This window comes from Lissotriton helveticus, chromosome 5_1 (genome assembly GCF_964261635.1).
Source record: "Lissotriton helveticus chromosome 5_1, aLisHel1.1, whole genome shotgun sequence".
NCBI lineage: Eukaryota > Metazoa > Chordata > Amphibia > Caudata > Salamandridae > Lissotriton > Lissotriton helveticus.
The window spans coordinates 1878988695-1879002259 of record NC_136065.1 but is presented as its reverse complement, the minus strand read 5'-3'; the positions used below and the strand labels follow the sequence as shown (position 1 = coordinate 1879002259).

The window sequence follows — 13565 nt, the reverse complement described above, 5'->3', positions numbered from 1 at the left end:
GCTCCGACAGACCAAGGAGACAGCCAGCGTCCCCCGCCGCCTCCAGGAAGCAGTCCGGTGAGTGGAGCTGCCAGGGAGGAGGGGGGCGCGAGAGCGAGGCACAGCGTCGGAGTCCCTTTCCAGAGCGGGACTCCCACGCGCATTGTTCTGTTTTTGTGCTTCTTTTGTGTCTATCCCTTTAGCTCTTGTTGTTTATCCTGTCTTTCAGTTTGTTCAATCGTTTAACTACAGGTCTTTTCATGTACCTGTCTGTCATTTATTTGTTTATTGTTTTTCTTTTTCCTCTCAAGTGTCTGTTTACATGCCAGGTATCTCACCGTTTGCATTCTTATCTGTATGGGTTTTTACTTGTCTGACTGTTTACTATGTTATCCGTCTAATTGTTTGCCTGCCCGTCATCCAACTGTCCGTCGGTCTGTCCGTTCCTTCTACCCAGTTATGTTTGTCAACCCATGTATACTTGTCTGCCTTTCCAGTGATTTGTACTGTCTACACGTGTAACTGCTTGTCTAACGTGCATTAATCAGTGTGACAGTCAGTTTATCTGCATTCACGTGTTACCTAATATTTCTGCATATGAGTCCAATAACGCTTCATCTGCCTGTTCGCTGTGCACGGACCTGTGCCATTTCTCTCATGTAATTTTATTGTGCCGTTATAGCTTTAGTGTGTCACCGTCTATCTATTTGCAAACATTCAAAATTATAGATAGATAAAATGATCGAGACAAAAAGAAAGCTGTGTTTTATGTATTGATCCTGTACTTATATGTGCATTTGTTTGTGTAGTCCATTTCTTCTTGGACTGAGTTGGTGGTATCGGAGTGAATCTTAAACCACCATACACCGAGCGATTTGCCTGTCACTGTTTACTATTTCACTTAGACAAGTTGAAGCTCTGTGGTCCTGGGACCTGACCGGCATTCGTTGATCTTCGGAAGGCAGCTCCGTGACAGGGCAGGGCTCCACTCCACCGCGTACCTCGTCCTTCTTCAGTTGGAAAAAAAGACAGAATTTGTTGTATTCTGGTCAGAAAAAAAGTAAGCAGGTCAGTTTTCTTGTCATGAAATGACTACACGTGACGAATACCGTGTGTGCAAAATCCAATTTAAAACTTCGAGCGCATCGGCCAGAAATCAGGCACAGTAAATTTGCGTAGAAGAGTTTGGGGGGGAGTCCGCAGTCTGTATGAAAACATAGACCCCCTCACTTGTGTCCTGGGGTCTCAAACTGCCGCTTGCAGATGAAGTAATCGAGTCAGGATTGGTAGAGGACTTCGATGCCAGCCTCTCCGGGATTGGCCAAGAGTTGGGAGCTGGAGCCTACAGCATGAGGTATGAGTTTACAAAATGTGCCAATTTTCTTTGGTATCCGTAGCACTTTTGCGTACATAACTGCTAACGTAAAAACATCTTCCCATGCCATTATCTCACCTGTGTCTGTGGTGAAATATTATATAGCGCGCAGTTGTCTGTTTTGTGCCATTCAATTATATACTTCTCTTTTCTGATTGAGGATCATTATTGTAAAGTTGGCAGTAAGAGCAATGAGGAAGGGAGAGACTGGCAAATCGATGGTTACAATGGAGTACATTTACAAAGCTTTTATCTTGTTTAAGTTGCTTTTACGCCTAGATCAAGACAGAGCAAGTGATTGTGATTCATTAAAGTGGTGCCATGTACTTGCACAAGTTTGTTTTATGTATTGTTTTGTAACTGTATTTATATAGTGCTTACTACCCCGGACAATGTGTGGTTGGGTGGATGGAATCAGTGGATGAATGGAGTTGAGTGGTGGCTGGGTGGATGGACTTAGTGGGTGGATGAAGTGTGTGTGGGTGGATGAAGTGTGTGTGGGTGGATGAAGTGTGTGTGTGTGGCTGTGTGTGTGTGTGTGTGTGACTGTGTGTGTGTGTGTCTGTGGCTGTGTGTGTGTCTGTGGCTGTGTGTGTGTGTGGCTCTGTGTGTGTGTGTGTGGCTCTGTGTGTGGCTCTGTAGGTGTGTGTGTGGGGGGCTCTGTGTGGGTCTGTGTCTGTGTGTGGCATTTGCAAGAGATTAAGCTATTGGCATTGTAAATGACAATGCCATTTATTTATCTGTTTTTAAAACCAACACATAAATAAAAACATTTCATTTACAATGCCAATAGCTCTAACTTTTGCAAAGGCGAGACCGTTGCATTGTAAATGCTTGTTTTGTTTTATTTAGGCACTCTTGAGTGCTCTTGTTTTCACCAGTTTCGTCCCCACAAACCTGCCCTCCATTTGTGTTGCTTTGTTCTCCCTCCCACCCATCCCCTTTCATTGCTTTTCTCCCTCTCCTACCCGCCTACTTCCCTGTTGCTTTCCCACCCGCTCCATCCATGTTGCTTATTTCTCCTCTCGAGCTGATCGCATTTATGCAGAGTGAATGTGGAGTAACAGCCACAGCTACTGACTTTAGACCCTTACAGATCACATCTATTAATTATATTGCCTAAGAGGAGCTGTGTGCAAGTGTTGCATACTCAACATGCAGCCTCGTCCATTGCGAGACAATCTTTCAGCCATACCCTTATCACTCGCTTTGTCCCCGAACACCTGCCCTCTATTTGTGTTGCTTCATTGCCCCTCCCACCCTCTCCCATTCCTGGTGCTTCGTTCCCTTTCCCACCCACCCCATCCCTGTTGATTCATCCCCTGTCCCACCCACCCCATCCCTTCTGCTTATCTCCCCTCTCAAGCTGATAGCATGCTTTCAGTGAGGATGTGGCGTCATTGGCGGCTGGTGACATTTGAAAGTGGTGAGCTGTAAAACAATTGTCGTACTCCACTGCGGCGAGCGAGCTTAGCAAGCGAACCTAAACCACCTATGGAGAGAAAATGTTAAGAAAAAGAGTGGGCAAATGGTACACTTACAGAGATACAGGCTGGTGAACCGGCAGAGGGAGGTGCAGGCGAACAAGGAAGATACAGGAAGAATGCAAGGATATACAAGCAGGAGGGCAGTCAGAAGGAAACAACTAGGGAAGATACAAGCACCAGGGTTGTTTAAGGAAGAGTAAACAAGGCAGGGCAGTAAGAAAGAACAGTAATACGCAGGCAGCCTGTGGACAGGGGAGACAGTACGTCACAAGCAGTGGCAGGCACAGGGAGGGAGGCGCAGGCATACCATGGGCAGAGTGGGAAATGGGAGGCAGGCAGGCATGGCTACAGACTTGGGGGAAACAACCTCCTCCGGTAGAAGTGACCATTGCATGTCCTCCTGCCTCAACGATAAAAGCAGTGCTCAGACTCTAGAACAACTGTTCTATTCAGCACTGCGAAGCAAAAATAAGTAGCAATGTGGTGCTTTGTAAAAGTCTCGCCTTGGTACCCGAAGCATCCCCACTGCACCCGGGCCCTCTCTTCTACATCCCTGAACCTGTGGTGTGCGCTCTCTGCTGAGCAGTGTCCACAGCCCGACCTACAGCAACAACTTCTGTCAGTCGCGGCACGCAATACTCGCGGGGGAAGGGGGGTCGCTCGGGGGCCAGGGGGAAGCTTAGAAAATAAAGTTTAAAAAAAGAAAACGGACCTGACCCGCGCCATCTCTGCAGCTGGGTAGGGGTCCCGCGTTGGTGCCTTCAATGTCTTCTACATCACTGGAGTGGCTGGCAACCCCTCTCAGCCAATCCAGACGCTGCTCCAGCAGTGCCAGGATTGGCTTGAACAGGGATACTCCCTGCCCATTAGGAGACTGGGGCTGTGGCATGAAGCAACCCTCGCTCTCCTAAGGGGAAGGCTAGTGCGCATGTTCGGGCTGGTCGTAAAAATGACCAGCTCAAAACTGAACATGCGCACTATTGCCGTCTAGTAATGTAAGGTGCACTTGTATAGCGTGAATATCACCCAAAGGGTATCCTGGCGCTGTCACTGAGTGCTGCCACAGCCCCACCCCCTTCAACGTCCCTCGTTCTACTTCTGACGCTAATTCCAATCAGGAGTCCTGATTGGAATTAGCATCAGAAGTAGAACGAAGAATTTGTTATATGCAATTTATTAAAATGATGAATGGGGCCGTGGCATTAGTGAGGCAACGCCCCAACGTCCCAATGGATGCACCGTCACTGTGTGGCGTAATGGCCACAGCTACCGGCTTTGGACCCTTACAGATCACATCTGTTAATTAGATTGCCCAAGAGGAGCTATGTGCAAGCGATGCATACTCAGCATGATGCAGCCTCACCCATTGCGAGCCGATTTTTCAGCCATATGCTGAGTAAACTTGTTTCTGCCTAAAGTTGTAATAAACAACCTGGGCAGCAGCCCTTATGATTATTAATTGACATCACCATCTTCTTCCTACTTCAATAAAGTCAGACTCTCTAATGTCTCACCGGGCCATATTCTGTATGAGCAGTAGGCGTATCCCTCTACACAGTCGTTGTTTTCCATTGGGCAAGGCATTCACTGTATCTTTACTGCTGGTGTTGAGTTCATTGTCCTACCCCTCATGACATACAAAAAAGCACTAGGACGTGGCCGGTGCTGTCCACATCATAGCACTTTTTCCGTAACTTTCAGCCATGCTGAACAGCTATGTGGTGCTATAAAACATGGCTAAAATACATTCACAGGGACAACACCAATAGACCGGGTATTGCTGAGACCTATTGGCATTGCCAATGCTTGTTTCAAACTGACATGGGAGGTGTCTGACTTACTTGCTTTGCTTCCTCTCTGTGATTCAGAGTGACAATTTATGGCATACCATCTTCAGAGGTTACTAGCCGCCACTGAATCATACATGCGCCACATAGTTTGTCACTTCACCTTCTCTGCAACCTTGACACATGTTCTCACTAACCAAACCCTGACCTTGCCTCCTGAGTGACGGGAGAAAAAACACGGACACCTAGTGACAGAGAGATGCAGGGGTGTGCGCTAGTGGTACAGCTTTTCGAGTTCTGGGCCTCAACTGTGGAACTCATCACCAGAAATGTGAAATTCTGTTCAACTATGGATAACACGAGTAGAGATTAAAAACCCTGGGGCATATTTACAAACCCCTATCGCCAAGGGAACGTCACTTTTTTTTACGTTACTGTGGCAATATGGGCTTCGCCTTATTTACAAAGCAGTGCAAAGCTACCTAACGTGGCTTAACACTGCTGTGAAAGGGGTGGGCATTGGGTGTTGCGGTGGGCGTTCCGCCGCAACACCTGTTGATTTTGACGCTGCCCCCTATTTACAGGGTGGAGTAAATAGGCGGCAGCGCCAAAAGTAAGACTTCCTGCACATAAACAATCATTCCCCCCAACTCAGGCCCCCTTGCACTACGGTGAAAGGGTGCTTGCGTTGGCGCTAGGCACCATAAATTAGCGCCAGGCTGCACGTATATCAATATATATATATATATATATATATATATATATATATATATATATATATATATATATATATATATATATATATTTTTTTTTTTTTTTTAAGCTGAGGAATATATTGCTGAATTAAATAGAAACAGTTTGAACCTCAGTTTCACAAGCAACATCAGCAAAAGTGAGGTGTTCTACTTGGACCTTCGGGTCTATGTGGAGAATGATTCAATACAAACCGCGGTTTATAGAAAACCAACCGCGGGCAATACCATATTGCACTCACGCAGCTATCATCCCCGCAGTGTCATAAATAACATTCCCCTGGGAGAGTTTTTGCGAATAAAACGCAACTGCTCAACTGTACAGGAGTTTGTAAAAGCAAAGGAACAGTCGAAAAAAAGATTCTCACAGAGAGGATATGGGAAGGGGATTTTGGACCGAGCAGAAATGAGAAGTGACCTAGTGGGGAGGAAAGATCTGCTAACTGACAAACGCAGATCCCTAGATTCAAAGATCAGATTGATTACTGACTATTCAGAGAAATCTCCAGAAATTTTCAACATAATGCGGAAAAATTGGAAAATCTTGAAATCAGATTTTTGTAATCGGAAAGTCCCTATCCGATTATCCTCTCATCACATATAGAAAGGGGAATTCCTTTAGAGATCATCTAGTGAACAGTCACTATGAGAAGAAGAAAAAGAAAAAAACTACTGTTTCAGGCTTCTTTCCTTGCATGAAGTGCAAGGCCTGTAGAAACTCGAAAAAAGTCAAAGAATACTCAATTCCAGGTAAGAAAACAAAGAGTAAGATAACAAAATTGCTGAATTGCAATTCTGACTACACAGTGTACTGCTTGATGTGTCCCTGTGGACAAAAATACATAGGGAGCACAGTAAAACCTACCAAACTAAGGGTCCTTGAACATATGAGGGCGATCACCTCAAAAGATCCAAGCTACCCTGTAGCTCGTCATTTCGAGCAGAAACACAATAGCAACAGCAACCTGTTGACGTATTTTATTCTGGATCAATTAGTCAGAACAGAGAGAGGGGGTAACTGGGTGAAAAAACTGAGAACCTTAGAATCGAGATTCATCATCCAGTTACAGACCAAGACCCCGGGTGGGATGAATAATGAGGAAGAGATGTAGACCCACATCTAAAAAACTCCATCCGGGACCCAATCTCATCTTACTGTGCTTTGTTTCCTTAGAAACCTGGAATAACAAATCAACATATACTCAGTAATGCCTGCCCCTCTACCCTATATTTCATAAAAATGAATTTGTATATGGTGAATCACAAGGACAATTCTAAAAATATGTTTGTTCGAATGCATAATACGAAGAACGTTATGCCCATTCAGGGCGTGATTGCATCTGATTGTAGAAACGTAGATTGATCGTTTGTGTACCATATAAACTGTGAACCCTTCTTGAGGGCTCATGAAAGAATTGCAATGAGCCTCACGTTTTAAAGGCACTACCCATATAGGCGCCACCACACGACAATATGCAGTAAAAGGTACCGGTAAATTTGAATGATTTAATTCTGAGAAACAATGGGAGTATGATTTACACTAAACCTACATATTTGAACCACATACTGGTACTCAATGCAGTGTGAATGATGATTAGCATTTTGTTCTAACCATTATAAGATGGCTGCCGCATAAGCAAACATGAAATTACTAGTTTTGTGCCTTCTTTTATGTTGTTGTATATTTTGTTGGTAACACGTGACATATGGTCACCATGGTTGCATTTAAATAATGGTAAAAACAAACGTCAGTTTACACTGACGAAGGCGGCAACGCCGAAACGCGTCTGTAAGCTGACTCTATCTGCAGAAAAATTCTGAAATAAAATACTTGGCGAACCCACGCTGTACTGGCTCTGAGTGCTCTTAATTGTTGGAAATCCCGAGGACTGGGGGATTCCTGTGTTGTTAATATATATATATATATATATACAAATATATATATATATATATATATATATATATATATATATATACATATATATATATATATATATATATATATATATATATATATATATATATATATATATATATATATATCCCTGGTGTTTTTAAAGGTGTAATGGATCAGATGGCAGTCTACACATGGCGCCTCATGCTTTAGTTTGTGAGCAGGGACAAGGGTTTTGGGGTTGTGGGGTCTCTCTCACCCTTGATTTGTATGTATTTGAGGTTGGGATAAGAATATATTGATGCTGACTACCCTGTGCCTATTTGCGTGTCTAAGGTAAGCTTTCACCTTGGGTTCACCCGTGCCCGTAGTAACATGCCCTACACCCTGTCTGCAGCCTTACACTTTGTCTTCCACCTCTCTCTCGCAGACTCCCTTCCTTGCTTGCACTATGCTTCTCTCTTGCATCCTGTGCCTCCCATTAATTCGACTTTCTAGGTGCTATCTCTTTTATGTTTTACTCAAGCTTGCTGCCATCTTTTCAACTTACAAAAGCCAACATATTTGACACTGCTGCTGCTTGTTTTCTGTGCACATTTTTGGGAGCTTTACACACAGCGCGAACTTGACGCCGCTTTACATGAACGCCAGTTGCGTCCTTCTTGTTAGGCACGGGGATATTATGTGATTTGCCCAGAATCACAGGATGTTGAGCGTCATTGCCGAGACTCGAGCCTGGTTCTCCAGATTTTAGGTCGACCGACCTAGCCGTTAGGCTACATTCTCTCCCCAAAGTTTGGTACTTTAGTCTTGCCTTCACAATAGAAACACCAAAACTAGAAGTACAAAACACAAAACCAGGAATAGGACTGGTTAGGCTACTCACACCTTACACAGGATAACGTTAGGACATATGAATGAATGAATGAATGAATGAATGAATGAACGAATGAACGAATGAATGAATATTGAATCTAGCCTTTCGTTTGAAGTCCAGGGCTGTAAACAGTACAACAAAAGAATGCTGGGTAATGGTTTCCACCTATCTGCTCGCCTTTATTCCAAACTTCCCTGCTGGACAATTTAGTTCTGTAAGTGGCAGGACAATGATAAATAACAATGCAAAACTAAGCAAAAGGTTATTAAAAATGAAAAAAACGCAAGACACGTTGAGAGATTAATACATTAGTGAGTGAGAGAATTAACTAATTTAGTCCAAATTTCGCTCTGACCCAAAATGCTTAGGGCATTGGCATTCGGTCGGAGGCTGTCACTGAGGAGCCGGCTTAAATAATGAACAGTGGACAGTTATCAGGACTTAGAAACCAGTTTGTGCGCCTAATATGATCGTTGAAAAAGCAAAAGTAATGTTGTGCTTTTGTTATCCTCTCCTTGTTTAATTAAGTGTTTTAAAACTTGCACACAGACGTTTTCTCAACCTACTCAATCTAATAGTTCACATTGAACTTTACGATATGGCAATGTGAGCACAACCCCCTGTGATCTGGTTTGGCTCAGTTTGGAAAGAAAAGCAAACACTGCTTTTTCTGTCCCACAAAATACCAGCCCTCCCCCACTTTCCACATTTCCTGCAGTGCTCCTGCCGCTTATATAGGCGTGCCCGGTGAGCAGAGCCGCTCTGCGAGGCGGTCTTGGGGGAGGAAGGTCCATAGCACCGCTAGCAGCCGGAGGAGGCCGAGAATGAATCTAAAACTCGTCCTCATCCTGCTCGCCCTCGCCTTGGCCACCGTGTTGGCGCTGGTGTGTGTCCTGCTGTCTGGTTCCAAGCCCGGCACGTGCGCCCCTGCACCAAAGAGCGACCTCTGGGCCAAGCACGATGACAAGAGCCTGGTCTTCTCGGACCTGAGCCTCGCGGAGCTCTCCCAAGTCATGGGCTACCTCCAGAGGAGCCTGGGGCCTGACCTCCTGGACTGTACCAAAGCGGACCCGGGGGAGAACTGCCTTTACTCCATTGATCGTCAGCTCCCAGAAAAGGATCAGACCCTGAGGTTCCTGGATGGTGGAGGTCAGGCGCCCGCGAGAGAGGCTTTGGCTGTGGTTTTCTTTGGGCAGCAACCTATGCCCAATGTCACAGAATTCATTGTGGGCCCGCTCCCAAACCTAACCTACCACAGAGACGTCACCCTAGAGAAATACAAAGGAGGCCTCCCCTACCACCGGAGACCGGTGTACAGCAAGGAGTATGAGCTGATGTACGCTTACGTCAGACAGAAGGAGTTCCCTAAGTCTCCGCTGTTTTTGAAGGAGGTCTTGGGTGCCTCCAGCGAGAAGGATTTGGCAATGATGACCACAGCCCCCAGAGGCCTCGACTCCGGAGACCGCAGCACCTGGTCGGTCGTTTGCCAGCACACCCCTGGCAGCGGATTTTTCATCCACCCCTTGGGCCTGGAGCTACTGGTGAACCACAGAAGCCTGAACTCTTCTGAGTGGACCGTGGACAAGGTCTTCTACAATGGCCAGTACTACGACAGCATGGAAGAGCTGGAGACGCAGTACAAGGCCGGCAGGGTGAAAAGTGTCAAAATTGCAAAACTACCCCATGGGGATGAAATGGGGTCTCTTAAAACCAAGTCTGGTACTAATCCTACCGTGCCCTTCCAGTTTGAACCCAATGGAGCACGTTACAGTGTCAAGAACAACCAAGTCCTCTTCCAGTCTTGGAGCTTTGCCTTCGGCCTCAATGTGAACTCAGGGATGCGTCTCTTTGACATCAAATTTAATGGGGAAAGGATTGTCTATGAACTTAGCGTCCAGGAGGCCATCGCAGTATATGGCTCCAATGCTCCAGGTGGGATGATGACCAGATACATAGACAGTAGCTTTGGGATTGGGAGATTCGCCTTTCAGCTCGTCAAGGGAGTTGACTGCCCCTACATGGCGACATATGTTGACTCACACTATTTCATCGACGATGCTAAGCCGGCCACAAATATAAAGTCTATCTGCATCTTCGAACATAACATTGGCTTACCATTGAGAAGACACTATTCCAACCTCTACTCTTTATACTACGGAGGTCTTCCAAATACAGCCCTGGTGATTAGGACTATCGCCACCCTGGGAAACTACGACTATGTGTTCGATTTTCTCTTCTACTCAAGTGGAGCTATTGAGTCGCGAGTCCATGCAACTGGATATATATCCTCCTCATTTTACTTTGCGGATGGCAATGACTATGGCAACCGTGTCGGTGAGCACACCTTGGGAACAATTCACAACCACTTCATTCACTATAAAGCAGACCTGGATATCGCAGGTAGGTCTACCTATGTGCCTCACTGTGGTGGGTGAGATGCAGTGCATTGTTTGATCACAGGAAGTCTTTCCTCCCTTCCCAGAAAGTTTGGTAGATGCTGTAACTGCCTTCCAGTGGAATCATTGCTTTTTTAGGGGGGTGGACATTAAGATCAACTTTAAAAAGACCCTAGACCTTAGTTATAGTTTAAAGATAAAGACCGAGATGGAGACTTCAGTAGAGAAAGGGATGCTCCACTCTAGAGAGGTAAAGTGTATGTTTTATGCATGTTTCTATTAGTCAGTCAGCAATCTTTATTCTGTTTCTTTCATACATAAGAGCATGAAAAAATGCAGATAAAAAGTTCTGAAATAAAATACAAGTTGACATTATGTCTACAACTACATGGTAACAGATTGACTAAACAGAATGATTCGAATAACACTTTTCTCAAACGAACAGCACCAGATAAAAATAAAACAAATAAAGACCTTAGAGATAATTTATAGAGAAAGACAGAGCTAGAGACTTGAGTAATTTGGCGCCACTGTAGAGAGGAAAACTGTCTCGCTAGATGCGCTTGGCAGACTTTTTCTGATTTATGGTTTTCACATATATTTCTAAAGAATTCGTATCTATGCATCCCAAAACCCAACATAAAAGTATGTAAAACACAATGTGGAAAACATTAATGTCGAAATGATCAATGGGGGCTTTATTTCACCTTCCTTCCCTTTTTATGGTGGGATTCCCTGAGCTCCAATGTTCGCATTTGATCCTTCGTTTTTCTTCAGCATGGTTTCCCTGAATCTTTTTACTTGTTATTATAGCACTCGAAGAGCTATTACACGCCTCTGCCCCCGCTGCTTCTCGTGTACATTTTAGAATACCTAATATATTTGTTACAAAACATCCAATTTTATACCGTAAGACATATTTGAGATACTTATTGTTAAATCATATAGTTGCAGCTGTGTGCATATCAGATATGTATTCTGCAGGCTGACTGGAAACGAAGAATTCTTCCAGGCTTGCTGCCAAGCATCTGCAAAAGCAATTTACTCTTTTCCTGCCTGCCCTGGGTATTTGATTGCTCCTGTGATTGCTGCCCCAGGCACACCATGCACGTCTTTTTCAGTGCTCTCACCAGGGGTGTAACACAGGACCTTAGAGCCCCTGTGGCGCTGGGAGTGTTTATTTGAGGTGCCCTATATAGAGCTGTACTTGCAGGCGGTCCGCCCTGCCATGCCAACCTACAAAGATAAACCCTCGTCCTGCTCTACTGGGGAATGATCTCCGAGCGGGCTCCGGGGAAAAGGCACCAGATTTCACCTGACCGGTAAAACTGACAGAGCAGCGAGGTGTCGGCAGTCAGTCGCATGTGAGGCGGACCTTATCTTTGCTGAGCGAGAAAGGGAACTTTCAGGTTAACTTTTCTTCTCCAAAGGAGTGCGTGTCATGGAGGTGGCCGCGCTACATTCACTACCTGCGTTTGTCACCTCATCCAGGGGAGTATCATGACGTCATTCAGTGCGGGCGCAGATGAAGATGGGGTTTGTGCGCATGTTCTCCTAACATGTCCCTGGGTTCAGTGCGTAGATTAGGTGGGAGAATTTCAGAGTTAGTGCAGGAGCAATTTAACCCCTTCGCTGCGGCGGCAATTCTGCCGCAGCGCTAGGGGGGAGGGGGGGCCGCGCGGCGCTCCCATGCCTCTGGCGCGCTGTGCTTGTGACGGAGTGGTTCCGTCACGGCCCCGCCCGCTCAATGGAACGTCCAGCGCAGGCACGAAATCAGCGCCGCGCAGGCGTGCCGAGCGGGCTGTGACGGAACCGCTCCGTCACCAACACTGTGCGACCGAGGCTGGTGACGGAGCGGTTCCGTCACCAGCAGGGGAGGGGTGAAAGAACAGCTCCGAAAAGCAGAGCTGCAGATGCCTTTCCATGTAATGTCCTGCAGCCCAGGCAGGGGTGCAACTAGACCCGAACTTCGTTGGGGGGTGGGGCGTGGGTGGGGGAGTGGGGGCAGGGCTAAGACTCCCAGCCAGGGCTGGCCCCAACACTGGTCACGTATGATGCAACCGTCTATTTTGGCACCCTTCCCCCATTTCCTCCTCCTCCCTGAATTCCCTCACTACCACTTGCCAACAATGCAACTCATCTCTATATAGCACCTTTCTGAAAAACATTTCATTTTTTTATAGGGCTCCCTGTTGTGTACTCACACTCAGTTCTGTGATCTGCATGGCACACGTTCTTTGTAGCAGGCACATTAACCCTCTGCACTGTGTGAGGGACAGGAATGTCCGTGTGAGTGACAGGAATGTCCATGTGAGTGCACTGTGAGTGATGCAACAGTGTGTGAGTAGGGTGAGAGGAGTGACAGCAAGGTAAGTGAGGTAACCATATGAATGTGGGTGCGGATGTAAGGGCAGAGTGGGATGAATGAATGTATGGTCAGTGATGGGCTTGTTTGAGTGAGATTGCAGAGTGAGCAGTTAGGGGGATAGTCGAGTGAAATTTCACATGAGTGCAGGGTGAGTAGTGTGCTCGTGTGACTGCAGGGTGAGGTACCGGGTGAACAGCACAAGAGCACTGTGAGTGTAGAGTGATCACTGTGAGTGCAGAGTGAGCGGTGTGCACGTGACCACAGGGTAAGTGGAGGGAGAGCAGTGTGAGTTCATGGTGTGTGGCATAAGTGCAGTGTGGTCAGTGTGAGTGCAGGGTGAGCGGGTGAATGGTATGAGCGCATGGTGATCATTGTGAGTACATTGTGATTGCTGTGAGTGTGAAAGTGAAGGGCTAGAATGAGGAGTGAGTTGTGTGAATGCAGGGTGCATTCCCAGACATTTGAAGTAACTCAGCATGTTATTGCCGGAGGTGTAGGTTTCATATATAAATAAACTATTGCTATTATGGCATTATTCAGGGTTCAAAGGTGGAGGAAATAAATATTGTGCTCACCTAACAACAAACTTACAGTCTTGTGATTAGAGTTGCCAGCTCATTATATTGATGTCCCAGACCAGGCCTTTGCAG

At 46.0% G+C, this 13565-nt stretch overlaps 1 protein-coding gene across 3 annotated transcripts in view; it reads left to right on the top strand.

Moving 5' to 3' along the window:
* LOC144755937 (amine oxidase [copper-containing] 3-like) overlaps positions 1-13565 on the top strand; it is a 367151-nt gene that overhangs the window by 178554 nt on the left and 175032 nt on the right. Inside the window, exon 1 of one of the 3 annotated variants that reach the window (XM_078645345.1) lies at positions 8927-10551. The exons of the other annotated variants lie outside the window; for them this stretch is intronic. Coding sequence (XP_078501471.1) covers positions 8976-10551 — 1576 coding nt within the window. The 5' untranslated portion in view covers positions 8927-8975. Of the gene's footprint in view, positions 1-8926; positions 10552-13565 lie in introns of those variants that run through there. 3 annotated transcript variants of the gene reach the window in all.